Raw genomic sequence first — 23,516 nt, forward strand, 5'->3', positions numbered from 1 at the left:
CTATATGACAATGGCCAAAGACAGAGCAATAACTCAGTGGTCATCATCTCTTTCTTGAGCTGTTTGAGAGCAGCAATCTTTCTCCCCTTCTGTATAGACCTTGAGAGCAAACAAACCAAAGTTTACAAAGCACAAGAAGCAGGCAGATATTACTGTTAGAATGTGGCATGAAGAACATCACTGTTTTCAACTGCTATATAAATACCCAGTGTGGTGGGTACCTCACATCAAGTCCTACAGCACACAATTTATGTTGATGTTTTAATATTAATGCTGGTACAGATATTTGGTCAGAGAAAAATTAAGAGTTCCACCTCTTTCTCATTGTACTCACTGTTGACTGGTGGAAGACAAAATGTGCATGTCCTCATGGACATTTAAATCTTACGTCTCTCATCACCCATCCATGATTACCCCGCAAAATTTCCTTTTTTGGTTAGTTTTTTTTTTCTCCTTTCATCAATCTAGTCCTGTGACCTGGAGGAAGTGATGATGGATGCTTTGGTCAACAACAAACCAGAATTCGTGAAGTTATTTATTGACAATGGGGCTAACATATACGAATTCCTGACCTACAGTCGTCTGCAGAGACTCTACTGTTCCATTTCTCAGAAATGTCTCCTCTATGAACTTCTCCTGAAAAAACATGAAGAAAGCAAATTGACCTTGGCAGGTCAGCAGCAAAACGAGCAGAGGGAGATCTGCCCCCTCTTCACTCTCAGTGAGGTCTCTAGAGTTCTCAAGGATTTTCTTCATGATGCATGCAAAGGTTTCTATCAGGACCTCAGACACGGAGGCAAGAAGAAATCTGTGAGTCACAACTTTGCATCGTGGTTCTGCTCCCCTCCAGTTCAGAATTTGTGCAATTTTAACCAGGTCTAGTCTTTGGGGTGGAGCAGGGAAAAGATTTAGTTAAAGATGTTTGGGGAATACAAATAGGACTTACATTTACTAAGGAGCAATTAGACATAAAAATAGTGGTTTGCTTTTCTCATACAGAACTTCAAGAAGTAGTACTGGAAAGGCAATTCTTTCTAGGAGAAAGAAAAGCAGGCAATGGAGATTTTCAACCCCAGTTCTGAAAACAGTCATATTTATACACGAAACTATTCTCAGATTTATATTCTGTATGAGTAGACCATACTCAGATATTGATATTCAATAATATCCAGTATTTGATATTTGCTTTTAGATCATTTAATCTTTTTATGCAGTACCAGAACACAGAGCAAGAACTAGGAAAAATTGTGTCCTGTGGCCCTGGCAAGTGTGTTGGCCACCAGATGAAAAGGATGATATGTGATGGTGGTACCAACGTGGAATGTCTATAATCCACAGTGGTGCAATAGATGCATTATCATTTTTGCATTTTGACAGTGTATTTAACATTAAAATGCCTAAGTACCAAAGTGCTTGCAAAAGCATTGGAAATAAGTTTGGGTGCAAGGCTTCAAAACAAAGATGTGTAAAGAAATTTCATTAGGGTTCAGTTTCAGAAAAACTAAGTGATTAAACCTTTTGGTATTTTTCAAGTTCTAATTACACCTAAAAAATTGTTAAAACTATAAAATAGTTTTTTAAATCTTATTTTTAAGATTAACTCACTTTTGCTTTGATAAAACCTAACTAAATTAATTAGTAGTACGAAAAGTTAAGTTTGAATCTACTCAGGTTTTCTTCACTCACGAGGATGAACAACTTGAGACTACATCTCTGAAGCCACTAAGTATACTCCAGACTTACAAATTTGCCAGAAATAAAAATTTGCCCCCAAAGCCTCACTGAACCTTTCTGGCATTTGGCAGCAGGTGAGCTAAAGCCCAGTGCTGTAGATGAGGCCCAGTTCAGAGATCAGCTCCTGCTGCCTCCTTGCTTTTTCTCTTTTCTTCCCGTGGCTGAATCCCATTAGCATTGGCAACAGAAAGAGCATCTCAGTACTGCGTTACCAGCGTCACTGCTGCCAAACTCGGTGTCTTTTTTCAAGCTAGGAACTAGTGCTTACAAAGACAGATGAGACTTTGTCTCCTGCAAGGCTTTCAATGCAATTTAGTTGATTCAATAGCTCACTGAGGAAACACCCCCCAACATCCCCAAAAAGTGCCATTAAAATAAATTTCAACAGAATCCCATAATTTAAATTATTAAAAAAATATATTCTCACAAAAATCTGTTTAATTAAGAATAAATAGACCCTGGCTGCTTCTAACCAACACAATAGATAAAAAAGTAGTTTTTAAATATACTTGAAACTCAGAACTTGACCTAAGTGGCTACACTTCCTCTAGCCAATTTTTTTATCAAGTGCTAAAGGAATAAGCAGTGTTCTACTTAAACTGCTCTCTGCATGAGGGAAAAGTTTCTCAAAGGAAAGACTAAAAAGGGGTATTGATGTACTCTATTCTTGTCTTGTACAGGGCCTTGGCAAGATTTATTTCTGATGAAATAAAATGCCTTTTGTTCCCTTTTCTCTGAAGCTATGTCCTCTGTGGCAGCCGAGCAGAGCCCAATATAATTGAAGGCAAGCTCAGATTAGTTAATCACAGGTTTGTCTTGTCTGATATTACACACCAGTGGTGAAATAATAAAGTCAATGAAAACTTGAGCATTGGCTTCAATGGAGTCACCGTTTTATCCAGAATGTTCTCACACATATTGGGTTATATCAGGGACACAAGAGGATCCTTTAACTCAGTACAGAATGAGCTAATTACCTTTTGGTCCTACTGAAAAGTCCAAGAAATATGAAGTAGGCAGCGAGGCTGAGAGCATCTTGGATCGTGTCGTTTGCATGGAGCGAGACTGCAAATCGGGTTTTAAATTCTACAAACCATATTTCAGGACAAAACGAACACAAAGCGATTGCCTGGGCCCTTGGACATGAACCAGAAAAGCGAAAATCCTTGGAGGGATTTGTTTGTATGGGCAGTACTTCAAAACCGGCACAAGATGGCAAACTATTTCTGGGCTATGGTAAGCGCTGATCTGTAGCTGCTTCGGGTGAATATTGGCATATTTCAAGTTTAGGAGTTGCTTTTTTTGCTCAGCCTCGCAGCTCTGATGGCAGATAGGTTTGTTTCCCAAACACGAGAGGTGGCATTTATTTACAGAGCCTTTCATCTCTGCGTGGCTCCTGCCCGCGGGGCCGGGGGGAGAGCAGGGGCCGCTGTAAATCCGCAGCCCAGCTCCCTGCTCTCCTTTCCCTGTCTCCGATGGCTCACAGCTCCCAGGGCCGCTGTAAATCCGCAGCCCAGCTCCCTGCTCTCCTTTCCCTGTCTCCGATGGCTCACAGCTCCCAGGGCCGCTGTAAATCCGCAGCCCAGCTCCCTGCTCTCCTTTCCCTGTCTCCGATGGCTCACAGCTCCCAGGGCCGCTGTAAATCCGCAGCCCAGCTCCCTGCTCTCCTTTCCCTGTCCCCGAGGGCTCACAGCTCCCAGGGCCGCTGTAAATCCGCAGCCCAGCTCCCTGCTCTCCTTTCCCTGTCCCCGAGGGCTCTAACAGCTCTGTAGTGGAGAGGTTCACTTGCAGGTATCTTCAGTCATTTGTTATTATCCCCATGTCGTGACACATGAAAGAAAGGAAGAGATGGACACAAACTGCTGCAGTCCTTTGCAGGAAACTGCCATGTGTCTATGTGTCATCCTGCAAAGGCTGTTGAAGTCATCTCAAATGCTATTTGAGACAGCAATGGGCGATTGTTTGGTCCGAGCTGACGCCGGGGAAGCGATGAAGCATCTTCAGCTGTACGTGCAGCGCTGCCCAAGGCTGAGCTCCGAGCTGGCATCGCCGGCTCCCGTTCACATCTGGGAGCCTCCCTGTCCCCGGAGAGACACGGAGCGCTCTCGGGCTGCATCCCCGACCTTCCGGAGGAGCCCGGGGGAGGGAGGAGGAGGAGGAGCGGCAGCAGCGCGGTGCTGTGTGCGTGCCGGCACATGGGCACCTGCAGCAGGGCTCCGTGTGGCCGGGCAGCCCCGGGCACACGGCACGTCCCTGCCTTGTGCCCCTGCCAGCCGTGCTCCCTCCTCTCTGCTCCATCTCCCCGCAGCACAGCCATGCTGCAGATGTCTGCACGCAGCGAGAGCGTGGTGCTCTGTTTCCAGAGAATTTTATTCTCCTCCTTGGTTGCTATCCCAAATCCGGTCCCTCGAAGAACCTGGACCTAGAAGTGTCCAGCCTTACAAGGCACGAGAGCTACCAAGAAAGAAACACGGAATAGTTTGGGTTGGAAGTGACCTTAAAGATCATCCAGCTCCAATCCCACAGCAAAGGGCAGGGACACATCCCACTAGACAGGTTTGCTCCATGTCCCATCCAGCCTGGCCTCGAGCACTGCCAGGGGTGGGGTATCCACAAGATGTGGTTTAAACTCTCCAGTATCATCAAAACTGTCATTTTGATCAGCATTTTCGACTTTCAAATCTGTATTGGAGGGAGGATTTTTCTTGAGAGGCGTGAACTTTTTGCTGTTGCTGCCGCATAGTGGAGTTTTTTTCCGTTCAGAAATGCCATCCTGTGGAGGGTGGCAGCAGCACCCCTTTCCATTTTACAGGGGCAGGAGGGTGTAGCCTCAGCTCTGGCAGCCTGCAAGATCCTTAAAGAGATGTCCCGCCTAGAGACAGAGACCAAAGCAGCCTGTATAATGAAAGAGGCCAAGTATGAGCAGCTCGCTGTTGGTAAGTAATTGCACTTTTTGAACGGCATTGAAAATTAAAGAAGGAACTGCCATTGGAAGGCAAGCAAATGAAAAAAAAAATACTGTTTCAGTGGTAAAAGGTCAACTGTCATGAATAATTTAACAGCCTTGCAGCACAGGCAGTCCCAAACATTCAGACACAGAGGAAAGATTTAAAACCCACTCATTTTGGAAAAATCTGTGTTCCAATACAGGCCACCTGGGATGCACAGATACTCTCCCGCTGCTTGTTGGTATTTTAATTGTCTGATCTTAGTACAAGATGTGTTACAGCGGTGTGGAAGATAGAATAACCAAAACACTTCCAGGCTCACAGCAGCCTGCTCTTCCTGCAGTATCAAGCTTGCTCTGTAAGGGCCACTAGAGCAACAAGTTTTAAGTTTTATCATTGCAGCTAAAAATAATTTGAGATTACCTCACCCAGAAGAGGGCCAAGTGCACTGCACACTGCAGTGAGGCTCAGACTGGTTTAGCAGCAGACAAGATGCCCCTCCCTGCAGCAGTCAGATCCAGGCATTCAGAATGCTGGAATGCTGAGCTCTCTCCCCTTTGCCTGCTTTAGAAACAGATGTGTGCACACAAGCTTCTCTGCTGATCTGACTTCAGTCCAATCCATACCTTCACTGCTGTGAGGACAGGGCTTTAAAACACACCCCACATGGAAACAAACACAGAGGCTCCTCTCCCTTTGAGATAGTTCATCAAGCAGCTGAAGGCTCATGAAGGCATTGCTGCATTATTTACACACAGATCACATTTTCCCTTCTTCTCACAGGGCCATTATTATTTACAAAAACTAAAAATCGGGTTCTCATATAATCACAGGGCTCGAGTAATTTAGTCATAGAATTATAGGGCCTAATCCAATACACAGAATTTCTGCTTCTTGGCTTTGATAAGTATTAGATCAGATCCTCAGTTTTAATTTATGGCCTGGATTATGCAAAGCAAACTTTCATTAAGAATGATAAATACCACATCAACTAGAAAAGATGTCTGTATATCATTTTAAGTGCACTTGATCTTTTTGCCCAGCCTCACAGTGTAACAAGGTGTAGGCTGGCTTAGGAAAGGTACTGAGATAATCAAGTGAATCAGTAAAATGGAACAGACATAAGAAGTCAGGTCTTGTCTAATGAAAAGATCTTGATTTTAGATTTTTTTTTTCTTGGACGCTTTAAATTTATCCTGGTTTCTAAGCTCCAGGACCAGTTTCTCTGGGAACAACTATGCCATAACACTTCACCAAGCCTAATATTTATTTTATGTCAAGTAGCTCTGTCTTAAAATGAAGGACTTGTTGTCCACAAGACAAAGCTGAACTGCTTGGCTTCTTTAGTCTGTTCAGGAGAGCGAGGACAGCATGACAACTCATCCTTCAAAGTGTAAGAGGATCACCCACGGGATACATTTTGTCTGTGTTTCCTTCATATGGCAGAACTGTTTAGTGAATGCTACCACAACAGTGAGGAGAGAGCGTTTGCTCTGCTGGTGAGGAAAAATCAGTACTGGAGCAAAACCACGTGCCTGCAGCTGGCCACAGAGGCAGATGCAAAGTCTTTCTTTGCACATGATGGTGTCCAGGTAAGTTTTACGTGTTCCCAGGGCTTCAAGTTGAGCACAGGAGAGGATAGCACAGGAACTGAACAATCCCAATGAAAATATTCCCCTAAGAACCATTCTTTGGAGAAGGGACTCTTCTCTCCCCCTAGAAACAGAAGAAGAGGACATTCTACCATGTCCTTGCCAAAGCAGCACAATTCCCCCTTTCCCCACCCTCTCATCCAGCTGGCACACAGACCAGTGTGCTAAGGTTTAGCCCTTAATCCATCATGTGCTTTTTGCTTTTTATTCCTTCCTTGCTCACAGAGAAGCATCGAAAAGCACTGTAAATCTGCCTGGGGCATAATGAAGCTGCTCCAAGATGTGAGGTAACTCCTTGTTCAGATTCAAGAGAGAGCTCACTGATAAAAGTTAAATTAAATTACTATTCAGCTTTGCTCTCACGACCTGACTTCTCTCCACATACACAAAGCTGAATTAAGAGTGATGCTGCTTTTATCTCCCGGTGCCTGACTTGGGCTTCCTTAGTACTACAGATGTTGTTTAATTCCATTTGGCTTGCTGTTCTTTCCCCTGGTCTCTGAATAACTCTTTGGATACTCAACATCTGCAGAAGGACACACATAGAACCTGTTTGCTCTGAGGTTTTCAGAGTCACTGAACATAGGTGTACCTCATCTGTACTGCAAGTATCTTTTTGTGATATTAAAGCCATCTCTTATCTTCTTGACTTTCAGGCCTTCCTGACGAAAATATGGTGGGGAGACATGTCTACAAGCACAAAGATCCTCAAGTTGATCTGTGCATTCTGGTGTCCTTTCCTAATCTACACAAATTTAATAGCATTCAGGTATAAACATGCAAGAGATAAATAAGTAAGAAATAATAATAAGAAAAATAAGCCATAAATTATATCCAGAGTCGAAATTTCTCCTTGAAGTGATTAAAACTAACATCACCTAACCAAATCAGTTTCCTACAGGGCTGAGTGACTTGTGTGTCCTGTGCTGGTGCCTGCTGCCAAACTTAAAAGATCAATGCCATGGTTTCACAGAGATCATTCTATTTTGCACAGTCCACAGGAAAGCCTGTTGGAATTCTGTCAGCTCCAGACTCTACACAGCAATGTGTAGAATATCTGCAGCTGTAGCACCATTTGTTTGTAGATTTGGAGATGCCTGGCTCAACCCTCAGTGTCTTAGCCAAGGAAAACAGCCATCACAAAGCATGTTATCAGCCACAAGCCTTGATAACCATAAGTCAAGTTTAAAAACACAGGACTGACATTAAATTATCAGTCAAAAAATCAATTAAGATTTTCAAATTCAGTGCCTTACAGTCTTAAGTTTTCTTGAAAAAAAGTCCATGCACTATAAACCCAAACAAAACAAAAAGTCCATACCACAAAAAACAACCAACAAAGTAAAATTTAAAAAACAGAAAAGAAAATAAGAGCAGCCAAGATGCTCAGGTGGTCATAAAAATTGAGGGTCTGAAACTCTAGGAAGACCTCATAACATCCAGAAAATCATACACAAAGCATAAAAATTGGCAATATGAAATTACATTATATTATTAAATATATTTTGAATACATAAATTGAATATATATTAAATATATATTTCTTAGCTCTTAAACTACATAAAAAGCAAGAGGAAAAGTTGTTTGGCAATGCTGACTTAAGATTTGGCTTCTGCCAGTATCACTGAAGATAATAACCTTCTGGCTGCCAGATTCACAAATTCATTTAATGTGATATTTTGGCAAATTTTAATGGAAAGGTTTAAATTATAATACATAATCAAAGCAATCTTCTCCAAATTTCCAATTTTTTGCCTCCTTTCCCTGGAAGTACAAGAACTGTCACATGTCCCCTACTCCTTCTGGCATTTCCCTTCTTAATTGCTACTAAAAGTAACTAGGAATGGAGCATTGAGCAATTCTCCTCTAAGACTGACTGAGGGGTTTATTTCGGCTCAAATCATAACTAGTTGCAGGAAACTGAGCATCCTGCTCCATTTTTGTGAAGCATGCCAATTACCACCTCTCTGAATATTGTGGGTGACTTCAGCCTCCTCCTTAAAAATAAACAGAATTTGTAAAGATGAAGTTTATACTCTATTTAATAGCTCCCCAGCAGACCAGATCTAAGATAAGTACATGCTAGTAGTTCTGTATCAATGCCAATTCAGTAGTGAAAAATGGCTAAGTGTCATCTTTTAACTAATTAGTTTATTTCCTTACAGTGAGGAAAAACAATCCAAGAATGAGCCAGAGCCCTTTAGAGAAGCAGACAGTTTGAATTCAGAGAGGTCTCTGTTTCTCTCCAAGGAAGAAGATAGGTAAGTTTAAAACCATCAGCTAATGTAACTTTTATAACAACAGCCAAAGGACAGGGCACTTCTTGTGGATTAGTGACCAGTTAATGATCTAAGGAGCAGCTGAAGGGCCAAGGAAGTCATTTATCACTCAGGAAGTGCTGTGCCCTTGGATTGCTGCTGTTGTTGCTCTCTAATAAAAGGAATATAGAAAATAAAGAGGGATATAGCACTGCTTTAAGGAGAGAACAGTTCGCTTTTTCTGAGCAGGTAATTTCTAGAATAAGGAATTTACCTGGGAATCAAATAGCATTTCCTGACATTCCCATCAGCTCATGATGACAGATACACAATGGATTTTCAGATGTTATCAGATTACTGAGCTGAGCAGAAAGCAGGTTCTCAGTAAAACCTTACATCACTGCATACTTTCTCACAAAGGTGTAATTGCACCCATCACTACCAGGGAATTCTACGTTGAGTCAGCTTCTCACACTCTTAATTTATATTTTAGCAGATGAGCCATGAGAAACCTTATGAGTCAGAGGGAACATCACACAAATGGGTAACTGAGCACAAAGGTTTTGCCAGTTGCTTGTGATCATAGATCTTTGATTCAGAACAGAATCTCTCCCTATACCTTTACCACACGCACATCACCAAAACTTGGGAGACCACAAGGACTTAAGTCAGGAAAAGTAGACTTTTGATTGGCACAAAGTCCTCTTAATGGCAAAATGGTGCTAAATTGCCACTTAGCTTTTCCGTGATTTAAAGAGAACTCCAGAAACACGTGAACAGTGGTAGAGAGGAAGCATCAGCTGCAGTAGGAAGTCATGGACCAGGACAGAGTTATTAGGTTCTATTTTTACCTCTGGTATTTAACTGCTGGTATATTGGAGAAAATCATTAGTTCTTCTCTCTCCCTCCCTAACCTATAAAATAGGTGTAAAAGCATCTGCCTCTTGGGAGCTATTTGCAAGCAATATCACAAAGCACTTCCATATCCTGAGAGCAGCATGGTTTGGTCATTACATTCCAATTGCTATTATCCTAGCAATTTATTTTAACAAAGAGGCTCTCTCCCTCCCAGATCTATTTCAGCATCTTACAGTAAAGCTGCAATTATCTATTTATGATATTAGCCTGTTACCATGGGAATGTATCTCACGATGCCATAAATTGAGAGGTAGTACAGAATCAGGCATATAGAAAATATTGGCCACAAAGAGAACTTGTTCCTTGTGAAAAATGTATTTAATAATTAGCAAGATTGTCAGACGAAATTAAAAACCAGTGAAGAGTCATTGTTTGTTTTCTGTGAGGTGAAACTGAAAACATACCCTAGTGTACACATCCTTGGTTGGAGATCAAACTTCTCAGGGTAAGAATCACAAAATTAAAGGTCCAATAACATCCCTAGCATACACAGGAGAGCATTTCACGTGGAAACAAATCCTCATACAAAGATCAAATTGCTATCAAACTTGCATTTTCTGCACAGGATAGTTTTCATTGCCAATGGACACCACTTCACGTTCCAAAACACAGCAGAACAGCTGTAGATGTACAGGTTAAATTTCCCTTCAGTTACCAAAACACTTGCATCATTCCACAACATTCAAAGACTACCTTAATGCATAATTTATGTATTATGTCAACTCTTTTTGCTGAAAGGCTTCTACATTGCTTTTTTTTTTGCAACTTACTCTAATTTAATCACAAAGGCAAGATGCCAGTTCTGCAAAGGAGCAAGGTATTCTTCAGGAGATCTATCAGATTGCAGAAAGGATAGTCAAGAAACACAGGCTTAGTATGATCCAGCACTTAGAGACTGGGTCAGAAGTTTAAAGTCACAGCAACAACAAGAACTTCTACAGGCAAACACTGCAAGAAACTTTTAGAGCTAAAATAATTAAAAGCTGACTCACAAAAATTCATTGGCCATTTTCTTTTCTTTCCTGTTATTTAGGTTTATAAAGACCAATTACCCTTCCCCCCTCCTTGTGCATTTGCAGTCCATGAAGAACACAATTAAATTGACAAATAAAATTAATACAACTAAACTGAAATAATAAAAATGCACACATAATTCTGATGTGACTTTGTTTTTCAAAACCACCTTTTTTGATTTGAAATATTTCTGCTATGGTAATGTGATTGCTCTGACTTCTACAGCCTTCCCCTTGGCCAGCCCCAGCATCTGCCTGTTACTATCTTGCAAGAAGCTTTATATAGAATAATATGGAGCCTATTCCCACGAAGTAATTTTAGGATATTGTCACCAAACATGTATTCTTTTTGGTTTGCAGAGGAAATGACACATTGGAAAAACAGAACCCTTCTGCAAACACAGCATGGGCGACATTCATGTTTACCCGGTGGAGAAAATTCTGGAGTGCCCCTGTAACTGTGTTTATGGGGAATGTTATAATGTACTTTGCTTTTCTCTTTCTATTTACTTATGTCCTTTTAGTGGACTTTAAACCACCTCCACCTCAGGGCCCTTCTGTTAAAGAAATTGTACTCTACTTCTGGGTGTTTACCCTTGTCTTGGAAGAGATCCGACAGGTGAGTAACCTGCATCACCTTGGTACCAACACAGCAAAACCTGCAGCAGTATTTTCAACACATTTACAATCTGTGTAACTGTACAAACTTGGAGATTTCAAGTGTCAGGGGCACAGGTGAATCTCACCTCTCTCTCCCAGAGCAAGCTCTTCCTCCACTGTGTAAACCTACAGCTCTACCTCTGTTTTTCCATCCTACTCCAGCCTTAGCCAAGACAAGTGGGCTGCCAGCATTCACATATTCTTCACTTTACAAAGTCCTTCTCTGATTTCACTCCCCAGAACTAGGTCCTCCCACCACAAATAATCTAAAGTTGGAAGTTATATTCTACACCTGGAACATACCTAGAGCAGACAGCTCTACATCCTTTTAGGAGATTCTTCCCCGGTGAGGACTGTTTAAAAAAATCACAAGTAAATTAATTCAGGTTATTTGTGGCTTTTCCTAAAATACTTTTCAACTCAAAATATTAGCAGATCTCTTTTGGGCTTGCTTTTCTTAAAAAAACCCAACCAAACAAAATCACCAGCCCCCAAAAGCCCTTCTCCATTAATCTCCTATTACTGCTTTTGAAATAATGGAGTCATGTCCTCAGTTTAAAAGCTGAAATAATAACAGTGGTGCAAGTGTGTTGCCAGCTGTGGGTGCATAAAGCTCCTCTCTTTAGACACAAAAAAAAGCAGTTATGATCATTTACTCTGGAAGAACCAGTAGGTGTTCATTATCTAAGCAAAAGAGACAGGAAAGTTTGTCACAATTTATTTGAAATTGTGCAGCAAGGCCATAACCAGAGGAGGACGTGGAAAATATCTGGATCAAAGAGCATTTCATTATAAACCTGTAAAACATGAAGACTGCCAGGCTAAAACCCAATTTAAAAAGCCAACTCCTTGCCTAGGTAATCAAATGTGCCTTCGCTGACAATTCCAGTACACAAATACCAAATCTGTCCATGCTGTTTAGATAGCAATGCCTAGAAACTGAACTCTGACTGTAAGTTGCATTGTTTAACAGCTTTTTTTCCTCCCTTATTGCCCTCAGAATGTGTTTTTGTTCTTTGCAATGAAAGATAAATAAATAAATAAATAAAGTGTTATGTTAAAACTCAGAAGGAACTAGTGAAAGTGGAAAGAGATCAATACCAATGGTTATTCCTCTTTTTCAGAGTTTCTATACAGATGAAGACACAAATTTAATGAAGAAATTTAAACTGTACGTGGAGGATAACTGGAATAAATGTGATATGGTGACCATCTTTCTCTTCATAATTGGGGTAACCTGCAGGTATATATTTGCTCCATGTGAGGTGGTCAGCATCAGTACCAAGGGCTATGTTCATCAACTGAGAGCTGACTCCTGTACATGAGAGGACAGGCTCTAATATCCATTTTTACAAGCTTTGAGACACGTTTCTGCAGTAGGAGCCTCTAAAATTCTGTGGAAATCATGGAAGTTTCTCCAGAGATAACAGAAAGATACACTGATATATTCAAACACGTGTACTGAAAAGCTCTGCTTTTGTTTGCTTGTTTTCAGAAATCCCTTTTACTCAAGGTACCTTTTTTATTTGCTAATAAATCTCATTGTAGCCAAGAGAGAAAACAGTGTTCCTCCATGGTTTTGGTTATTTCTCATCACTGTACAGACATTAGCAGTACTTGCTGAGAGCTGATATTTCCTTCCATGTGTCCTGCAGGATGCTGAACTCAACTTTTCAAGCTGGCCGTACAATACTTGCCATTGATTTTATGGTGTTTACACTTAGACTCATCCATATTTTTGCAATTCACAAACAACTTGGACCAAAGATCATAATTGTGGAAAGAATGGTAAGTGTGCAGTCTGTCTCAGATAAATACTTGTGCCTTCTAAGAAATGGAGAGTAAGAAATCCTATCATTAGAAAGGAAATACCTTCATAATCTGTCTTTATTTTTACATTTTTGAAGCTTGCCATTTTGCATATTCCTGCATTTTATCATAAGATGCAATGTTTGAAATAGATCGTTTCAAAGAGCTATGCAGTGCAGTAAACTGGCCCAAATTTACTAATCCTTGTACCTCACCTAATAATTGATCCTCAGATCTTGCAAAGAGCAATCTTTGCCTTACTGATATTCCTCCTGCTTCCTAAGCTGTATGCATCCAGGACAAAGACCTCAGGCAGATGGCAGACCATGTACAGGAGGGCAGGGTTTCCAATGAATGACTTGGGGAAACTGGGTTTTTTTGCAGCAAGTGCAGGGAAAAAAAAAAAAAGCACCAAAAAAACCCCAGTGAAAAATGATAGCTACAAGTTTCCTACATGAGTTACTCTTACTTGTACTTTTTAGCTCCCTATTACAATGAAAACATATCAGTACTTTGCAAGCAGATGTTGGAAGACGTTGATAAAATGTTTTTATTTATTACTGCTCTTGTGCAGGACAGGAGACACTGGGATTACAGTAACTGTGTTTGGGTATGCATTGCTGTGTAGAAATAGCTTCTTGTTTAGGCATGTTAATCCTCCAGGTCAATTAGCTCATGCTAACTGATTAATAGAGTTCATTTAATTGTACAAAATCTACAAATATTTGATTTGTGACTCACAGCAGAACTCAGTAAAAGCTCTACAGTCTAAACAAGCCTATACATTGAATAAACACAACTACAAGCTATTTGGATTTGTCTACAAATGCAGTAACTGGAACTCTAACATGCCATTTGGTTGGACTAGCAAAAGAGTAAATGGCAAATAAATATTTGTTCTTGTTTATTATCTAGCTTATGGCATTAGCAGACTTCCATTGTAAGAGAAGAAGTCCTAACCCTTCCTTTGCTGCCTGCCAAGCTAAACCAGGGCCTTGAACAGGTCCTGCCTGTGTCCACTCTGCTGGCACCTGATGTGCTGCAAGACAGCACTGGGGTTGGGAAGATGCAAACAAGAACATAAACAGCAGCCTAGAAAAAAACCCAACATGTTCCCCTTTCATCTTTGCCCTACCCAAGCCAGCACCATGCCTCAGCTTTGGTATTTCAGTGTTGAACCTTACATCAAAGCAAGAAACAGAGAGGGTTACTTCAGTAAATGAAACCTGCTTGAAGGGTTTGAGGGGCTTCAAGTAAATCATCTCCCTTATTTAACAGAGAAGCAATCCCAGATGGTCTCTATCTTTCCCCTTTATACTCTTGCTACAGATTTGCTGAAACAGGTCTGGTAATTGCTAAAATGCCAGAATAATGCTCATTCCAGAACAATTCTCATTTCCAGGGAGACTGCAGATTGGGGAAAAAAAAATAGTTCCAGACTTGTCACTGCTCTCCTATCACCATGATACCATTACAGCCCTGCAGCATTCCTAAATTTTAGACCATCCAGAAAAAAGTAGATTGATGGAAGCCAGACATCAACTCTGTCTTGCATGGCTTAGAGATGATGTTTCTTATCAAAACTCCAAGTAACATCCTGGAGCTCTGAAATGCCTACGCTTTTGGGTAACTGTACAATCCAATAATCTAATTGAAATGAATCTACAGTCCCTAATGAACTCTGTCAGATCAGATGGGGAGACTATGAAGTGTTCCTCTTCCACCAGGGAAAAATTATGGCACTTGAAATGCATATTAGATTTTCTTTTTTTAAGTAAGTGTTTTAGGATTCAATTACTTCTGCTTCTGTAGAGAAACACAATGTTTAAAAGCAGGAAGGCCTGAAAAGAATCTTTCAGATGCATCACTTAGCTTGAAAACTGAAGACAGAAAGAACCTGATCCTTGCAGCCTTCACTGCCTGCTGTATCAGTGGCTCAGTATTCATCAATGAGCACTGACTGCTACCAGGATTCTTTGCTGCAGCAGAACTCCTGTAATTCACAGGAAAGCAGCCCATGGTACTCAGATATCTCACAGAAAACATGCACTTAAAAGATAAAATGTGTTTCATTTTTAAATATTTAGTGATTGGAAAGCAAGATTTTAGTTTAAAATGTGCCTTTATCTAAATGAGCTATCAAAGAAGAATGCCAGGACAAAGACAATATGGTAACAGCAAGGTCAGACGAGGAATTCTGTGCACGGAGCTGTATCCTATTCTACCTCCTTTAACCTCAACAAGCTTGTAAAGAAACAGAATTATTTGAGCTGTATTCATATAGAAAGACTACTGTTCCTTGACTATGCTATCACAGTCACTGCCCCTCCTCCTCTCTCTTGCAGATGAAGGATGTTTTCTTCTTTCTATTTTTCTTGAGCGTGTGGCTCATTGCCTACGGTGTGACAACTCAAGCTCTGCTCCATCCTGATGACAGCCGAGTGGAATGGATATTCAGAAGGGTTCTTTATCGTCCCTACCTTCAGATATTTGGCCAGATTCCACTGGATGAAATAGACAGTGAGGAAATTTCTTTCCCCCTAACTTGGCCATTTTTGAATGCACACTTCTGATTAGAGCATGGAATTCCTTCCAAGTATTGCCCTTTTTAATTTTGCTTTTTTACATCTTTGTCCTACGGGCCAAAACCTACACATTACTGTCACACAGAGTGTATTTGCAAAGAGATAATGAGCATTGTGGAGTTACATTAGAGAGTAAGGGCAGGCCCTGTTTAGATACGCTCTCAGAAATACACAAGGATTTGCAGTTTTAAAGGCTGGCATACCTGCTTTCACCTCCATCCATTTCCTTTCAGTTTAACCTAGACTCAGATAACCCTGTGTAAACTCAAATAATAAATAACAGCACCTCCACACATTTTGGCAGTAGTTTAATGTGGCAGTATTAAAGCAGTGTTTGCATAAGCAAACACGTTTTAAATAAAAATGGCTCCAGAGCATTTATTTACTCTGGAGATAAAGCTGCCCAAATCAAATAACACTAGTAATTGCTTATGTGCAGCATTGCAAACAAAACAACATGAAAATAATCGCAAGACACCAAAATAATTAGACATGAAAGTTCAAAGGCAACATTGCTGATAGGTAAGCAGGTAAAACACAGAATAGGTCACCTCCCAAAGAAGTCTGCAGTAACACCACAGCATTTAGCCAGTGCTAAACGTCACTGGCAATAATGAAGTGGGATTTAAACTTGGAGTAATATAAAATACCACCAGTAAAAAACCATATACAGGAGCAAACCAGTTAGCATTCTCTCATGATCACTCTGCTTAATAAGAAAAAAGCATATCTTAGAAAAGCCAAAAAACCTAAAAGGCACAAGAGAGAGGAATGTGATTCATGTCTGTTTTAAATACCTATAGTGTAAGCATGTACAGTACAATTAGTCACACTTATTTCCATTAAAATAATTGGAAAGAAACAAACATTTCTGGAATATAATTCAATTCATATGCCAAAAAGTCAGATGTAGCACTCCCTAGAAAGGTGTGTTTCTCTCCACTGAAACTCTAGTGCGTATCTCTACCTGAGTAAATAACAGGTTAAAAGTAACAGAGAAAAAAACCAATTACATGGGCAACTTCCAGAAGGGATTAATTTGTCCCAGGGCCCTCTGGGTCTTACTCTGTTTAACATCTTTATGAAATATATGGAAAGGGAGAAGGGTCATGAGGACAAAAGTTGCTGACAAAACTACATCACTGGGTAGCAAAGACAAAAACTGACAACTAAGAGAGTCAGAGGAGCCTCATGAGTGCTGAATCATCAAATGAAATTCAGTATAGATAAGTATAAGGTAGCACCCTTGGTGAAAGTAATCCCAGCTTGGTGAGCTTTGATATAACCATGTGCTCTAATAAATGTAACCAGGGAGTTATCTGTGGCACCAGGGAAAAGGATTACTAGGAAAAAAAACAGAGGGGAAAAAAGTAAATATTATGCTACTCTAGACTTGTGGATTTAATTAATAGCTGGAGACAGAATACAGCACTAGACCTCTAGTCTGATGCAGTAGAACCAGACCTTCTTCCTAACCTCAACTGCAAGCTCAGACACACAAATCACTTTAAATTTAGAACGAGGAACCTCCTTCCCAGCTTTTACTAAGTTTTCTCCTCTAACCCATATGCCACAAGAACATGGGGGAACACAGACTCAGAGGAAGTTTGATTCTGAGAACTCAAAACTGGTCTAAAAAGGATACAGCCCTTTCAATGCAATCCCTTCTTGATGAACATCACTATACAGCCAGCTGTGACAAACATCTTGCCACTAAATGAGCAGCCAAATTGTGGAGCTCTGTAGTGTCCTAGGGCTGCAAATGTCGTGCACAACACAATTATACTTCCACAAAAATCAAAGGAAGAAACACAGCATTCGGATTTGTCATAACTATTTTTTTTCTCCATCTTCCTTTGCAGCATCACGACCATATCCCAGGAACTGCACATTTAACCCACTGCAGATTCTGCAGGAGAACACGCCATCCTGCCCTAACAGCTATGCCAACTGGCTCGTCATACTGCTGCTGGTCATCTTCCTACTGGTCACAAATGTCCTCCTCATGAACCTCCTGATTGCCATGTTCAGGCAAGGGTGATTTCACAGGCTGCAAAACTTTAAGTGGATGCCCATATTTACTATCCCAATGCTGGCTAGTCCTTTTGGAGTACACTTATAATTTTCCTAATGAATATTACTTGGGGATTGATAGACACAATCCTGTGATCAGATAGCTCTTAAGTACTCATCATCCTTACTTTAGCCACATTGGAGACAAGGAGAAAAGGAGCTTCTTTCACTGCTTAAAAAAAAAAAAAAAAAAATTCAATTAAACATGCACAGAAGGGTCTGAGTCCCTGGCTGTGTGGAATCAAATCTGCAGGTGCACAGCAGCCATAAACTTGGCAGACTTCACAGTGGATGATTTGCACATCAGGGAAATGCTTGTTGTCAACACAGCTAATAATGATTCATTTGGTTAAAGAACTGATGTGGCATGTTTGCTGATCCTTCCTGAGCAAAGTAGAATTATCTTTCTTTAAAAAACCAAAAAAATTGCCAAACAAAACATCTATCTTTCAACATTTGGAGACTACAACTGCAATTATTGTAATATCCAAGAATTTGCACAAACTTTAGATTAAATCAGCACTACTTACTTTAAAAAAGGAATAGCAAAATCAGAAAATACATGACTAAATTTTGTTATATTCATCTTTAGCTTGTTGTGGTGAGAAGATTTACATGCTTTTATTCCCCCCCCAAAATTACAGTTACACTTTTCAAGTTGTCCAGGGCAATACAGACATCTTCTGGAAAGTGCAGCGCTACAACCTGATTGTGGAGTACCATGGCCGGCCTGCCTTAGCACCACCATTTATCATTATCAACCACATCACTCTGGTTCTCAGAAGACTCTTCAACAAAATGGAACACAAGAAAAAACACCTGGGTGAGTTGTTCACAAAAGCACAAATGTGATCAAGCAACTGGCTTGAGCCTGGCTCTCTCCAAAGACATGGCACATACACAAAATAGTGGAGCAAGCTGGATTTCTGTAAGCCAATATTCACTATTTATTTTTAACAAAGAGTGCCAGGAGAGTAGAAACAGAAAATTAAGGTAATTTAAACTGTGAGCAGTTTCCCACAGTGCATTTCCTGATCATAGTTATAACAACAAAGGTAGCAATATAAAATGAGTTATAGGGATTTGATTTCTAAAGATTTAACAATTGATAGGTTTAAGGAATAGTTATTTCATTTGCTCCTGAGTTTTAGCAATTATTAACCACAAAAACAACCTTCCTTTAGCATTTCTACTTTTTACTGCTAGTATCAGAGAAAAAGGGGTAAAATATAATTCTCATCTTATTTTTCTTACAGAAAGAGATCTTCCAGTGGGCCTCGATCAAAAAATCATAACATGGGAGCTGGTGCAAAAAGAACATTATCTTGTAAACCTTGAGCAAGAAAAGAAAGAAAGCAATGAAGAAAGGCTGAAGGCTACATCTAATAAGTAAGTTATTCTGACCCACAGTAAGAGTAACTTGCAAGCCTTCAGCTTTCAATGAGTTCAGCACTGCAGTTCTTGTAAAGCTCATATAAAGGGTCCAACTGGAATGCAGCTAGGAAATACACAGTCCATGAAAAAAAATGTGAGAGGCCAGCATCACTACAATGTTAGAGTGTTTGTCATTCCTGAAATATGTACAGTTATAGTTCCAGCCAAATCTGCAGCCAAGCTCAATGAAAATCTTATTCGTTAAGAAAATGGTGGAAAAACAGTTCATTTGCTAGACTACAGCACATAATTTCATCCCCTGTAGGAATACAACACAGACTTTTGAATGGAAGTTTAAGATACCTTGAATTAGCCACAGATGCAGAAGAACAAATACTCATGTCTTTATGGCATGGGACTGAGTCTCCATTTGTGTATTTCTCTGTATTTCCCCACTAGGAATATCACTTGAATTGGTTTAGTCTGATGAAGTATAAATCCTAAATTATTATTCAGATATTTAAACTTTTCAGTGAGACACAAAGTAGTTACATGGGAGAACAGAAACATCTAAGATAGAAAAGCACTCCTTGAAGAAGCTTTTAACATCTATTCTAGCTGTTTTCTCTTACAATAAAATAGACTTCAAATAGAGGCACAACAGGTGTGAAAGTTACCATAAGAAAGTTGCATGGAAATGTTCCTGTGCTGTCTGCTTTCTTTCAAAACAAACCTCCATCTCCCCAACTCACACAATACCTGGGGACCAGAACAGCATACTTACGTTCTTGGAAAATACTCCTCTCCCTCTAATTCACACAGACCCTTGGTTCATAATAATTCAGAATTATTATATAGGTTTAAAATTTATTCTCATAAGCAGATCACTGACAAACCCTAGGGGTAAGAGCTTAGTTGTTGAGATAATGCAATAAATATATGTACAATTGCTTCCAAACAGAGGGTACTATATCCTTTATATAATAAAGATGGTACATTGTAGGTGAAGTTACTGGAGGGGGAAAGTGAGAATCCATCTGGCTTCATAGTATTTCCGGTATAGCAGAGCCAGAGAAAGACTGGAAGAGATTCAGATGAACACCACTACTCCCACAGCTTTTATTTTTGCTCTTAAGTGGTAACAGTGTGGTATTGAAATCTTAGGACATCCTAAGGAAGTGATTCTTTGAACTTCGTTTGCACTGAACCAATCTCAAAATGCATTAGACCCATCCAGAAGCAGTTTTTTCACATCTGTGGGATTGGAACATAGCCTGTGAGAGGGAAACTTTGAAAAAGTAGCTAGGAGAAACCAGAGAGGGATTTGCCAAGCCTATGCTAAGAATAAAGTACTGATGGAAGAACAGCTGAAGGATGCAGAAAGCAGGGGGATAATTCCCCTTGCTGATCTGGAGGCCTTATATGGAATTTCCTTAAGCAATCCCTTTGGACTGCATGAAAAAGGGGATTTATCCATCAAGCCAGTTTCCAGAAATAAAAGCTTGCATAAATTTTAAGTGGCTTATCTGTATTGTGGCCTCAGTTCTCACACCAGGATCAGTTTCTACTGGGCACAGGTGGGAGAGACACAAATGGCTGAAGAGACAGAACTGTTCCTTTCTGCTGCCCTTGATTGCCACAGCAACTGAGGCTAAGTGGCCCTCACCAGAGGCTGAATAGCTGCCCTGATCTGTCATTTGTGAGTCCCTGGGCAACAGGGGCATGAGAGTGTTCCAGAGATGCTGCTCTGCCCAAAAAATACTTCTGTGAACACCTCAAAAGGACAAAACTTTTAGGGGGCTATGGGATGCCTGAGCAGCACAGAACTGCAGTGAAGGGCCATGGCTGTAGTAAAGTTACACATGGTTTGTGTTTTATGATTTCTTCTGAGGCCTCTCCTTTTTGCTCAAGGTGTTTGCTTTGTTTCCACAGGGTGGATAATTTGTCTAAGTATTTTAGTGGGTTGAAAGAACAAGAAAAACGATTTAAGGTTCTGGAAGCCCAGGTAAGTAGTATTTTCTAGGTATTTATATCAGCTTTAGGATTTCACCTTCTTTCTCTCATTTAATCATGGTCTGGCAGACCCTACTTAGAGATAAAGGGACAAAAAACCAGAGCTGTAATATGGTTTCACTTTCCTTATTACCTTCTGGTACTAAACATATGTAAAGAAAAATTTCTAAACTCCTATAGAAAGGAGAAATTTCTTGCTCTCTTTAGCAGTTTACTTGAGAGTTTTTATTTCCTTTGTTAGGGATGCTTCTGGAATGAAACAATCTTTCCCCCTCCATTCTTGTCCTTTTCTTATTCTTTTTTTTAAATGTCAGCTTGGAAAATACACACATTCTGTCTCATCTGACCTAATCTTAGACATTGTTTTTTCTCATTTTCTTAAGACACCAGGTACCAGCACCTCAAAAGGGAAGTGTCCAGCATACAATTATGAAATCCAAATAATAGCAGGAAATTCTGTCTTGCACTTTTGATGACAAACCCTTGCAATATAAACAAACAACATTTCTTACACAGACTGAAAATGTTAAACCACCTGCTACGTAGTACAACTCTTATTGTTTTCTTTATCTCTACAACTCTTCTGTATAATTTTGGCCTTGCTGAAAGGTCTTAATCTTAATACTCCTCCTAGAATTTCCTGCTCCCTTCTTAGCCCTTTTATGGCTTCCTGAAAAAAGAGTCAAGCTATACAAGTCCAACAGAAACACACAGAACGCTTTAGTATGTTTGTGCTGGCTTGGGATAATGCAATATACTCACAAAAAAGAGCAGGTATTGAATCACTACCTATTTTGTAGATTTGCTACTGTACAGCTGTTATCTCCTCCATGGCAGAGGTTTTAACCAAAACCAACCTCTTGTGCACTCAACCAACTCCAAACTATACATGTAAGTACTGAAAATAATAATGGAAAAGCTAATTAATACAGCTGAACAATGTAGTTTAAAAAAATGCAAGGCAGAAAAAGGAAGATTGGAAAATAACTCCATTAGGAGATTCCTAGAAGTAATGGAAATATAAACAAGGAACAGAATTTTCATTCTTACTTCAGAATGAAAAAATTACCTTTTGTAAAATACATTTAAAAGCTTTGGGGCAAGGACTGTCACTTTGTGTGAGTTAGAACAATATCTCCCTGTTTGAGCACATAAACAAGTATCTATTTGTAACAGAAGATTGCCTTGGGGGTTTCTTGAGTCCATGACATAATCCTACTGACATACTACAAACGTATTTAAAATGCATAACAATAATCTTTTATAATAAAAACTGAGCAAGTATCCTAGGTTGTTTTTTTTTTAATTAGCAGAATTAATTTGCCTTTAGAGCTGCACCTATTTCTGTCAGTTAAGAATCGTATCCTGTGTCTCAAGACTCCGCTGTATGGAGTTTAAATCATTAGAGACAGGAACTATTTCTCAGCCACTGCAGGATATCCAACACATTAAAGATTTTGGATATCCTTCTTAATGACCTATTTCAACATCTACCTATTGCTGCTTATTACTCAAAATAGCCTCCAAAACCCATAAACTGAGCACATATACATATATATAAACTACATGGAAAAAAGAAGTAGCTGGAAAACTCAAAGTCACAACATGACAGGACCTCAAGTGACTCAGATTTGAGCTGACCTCAAGCTTTACTTAATTCTGTCAGAAGCTTGTAGAACACTTATGTGAGTTGCTTCATTATCAGTATTCCAATTTAAAAAATCTCCATCCTGTAGCTGGCTTCCCAAACATTTTAATACCGTAACTGTATAAAAAATAGAAATTTAAACAGCTGAAAAATAAGCCTGTGTTTATCATTTACTGAGCAAATGCAAAGTAATACAATCTACAGTGTCTTTTTTTTCTAACATTTTGAAGTTTCTTAAGCAACTATTACTATGTGCCCCTTGTCCTAAGGCTTTTAAACAAGCACATGACTTTTCCAATCCTATTAGGTGTGAAGAGTGCCAACACGGAAGCGCCTTCACTGCAAAGAAGTGAAAGAGAAGAGCATGCAGATCAGTTTGAGATTGACATCGAATACACAGATAATTAAATTTTATTCTATTTCTTCACATTAAATCTTTTGTCCTACTGAACTGCTGTAGAAGTAAAATCCTCATCTCTTGAAGGCTTAAGGGCAACAAGCTCTCTCTGCTAAGCACTATCTGTACTTGACATTACTGAGACTTTCATGGTCTTGGTCCTTCAGCTCCTGGGGCTTTCTTTCCTGCTGCTCCCATAGCACTCGGTCCTTTCTCCAAAACCATTTCACAAACACCACTAAAGCTTTCTCCTCCAGGGTGACTCTACCACCTTATTTTCTAAATACCATTTGTTCTGCAGATACCACACCCTCAATCCACCATCATCACTGCCAAATTCCACACTTCCCTGTTCAAGGGAGTCTCCCTTTGGAAGGCCAATCATTTACACACTTAAAAACAAGCTCCTTCCTTGGCCAAGAAATCAAGCTTGT

General features: G+C 39.9%; 1 protein-coding gene across 1 annotated transcript in view; it reads left to right on the plus strand.

Moving 5' to 3' along the window:
- TRPM5 (transient receptor potential cation channel subfamily M member 5) overlaps window positions 1–23,410 on the plus strand; it is a 35,472-nt gene extending 12,062 nt beyond the window's left edge. The window contains exons 9-24 of the mRNA XM_014887325.2: window positions 469–810; window positions 2,839–2,970; window positions 4,547–4,670; window positions 6,129–6,274; window positions 6,991–7,103; window positions 8,500–8,595; window positions 10,884–11,142; window positions 12,308–12,426; window positions 12,839–12,971; window positions 15,338–15,512; window positions 17,440–17,608; window positions 18,295–18,473; window positions 18,907–19,039; window positions 20,957–21,029; window positions 21,838–21,928; window positions 22,993–23,410. Coding sequence (XP_014742811.2) covers window positions 469–810; window positions 2,839–2,970; window positions 4,547–4,670; window positions 6,129–6,274; window positions 6,991–7,103; window positions 8,500–8,595; window positions 10,884–11,142; window positions 12,308–12,426; window positions 12,839–12,971; window positions 15,338–15,512; window positions 17,440–17,608; window positions 18,295–18,473; window positions 18,907–19,039; window positions 20,957–21,029; window positions 21,838–21,928; window positions 22,993–23,093 — 2,385 coding nt within the window. The 3' untranslated portion in view covers window positions 23,094–23,410. The remainder of the gene's footprint in view (window positions 1–468; window positions 811–2,838; window positions 2,971–4,546; window positions 4,671–6,128; window positions 6,275–6,990; window positions 7,104–8,499; window positions 8,596–10,883; window positions 11,143–12,307; window positions 12,427–12,838; window positions 12,972–15,337; window positions 15,513–17,439; window positions 17,609–18,294; window positions 18,474–18,906; window positions 19,040–20,956; window positions 21,030–21,837; window positions 21,929–22,992) is intronic.
- Window positions 23,411–23,516: the final 106 nt, after the last annotated feature.

Source organism: Sturnus vulgaris, chromosome 6 (genome assembly GCF_052056855.1).
Source record: "Sturnus vulgaris isolate bStuVul1 chromosome 6, bStuVul1.hap1, whole genome shotgun sequence".
Lineage (NCBI taxonomy): Eukaryota > Metazoa > Chordata > Aves > Passeriformes > Sturnidae > Sturnus > Sturnus vulgaris.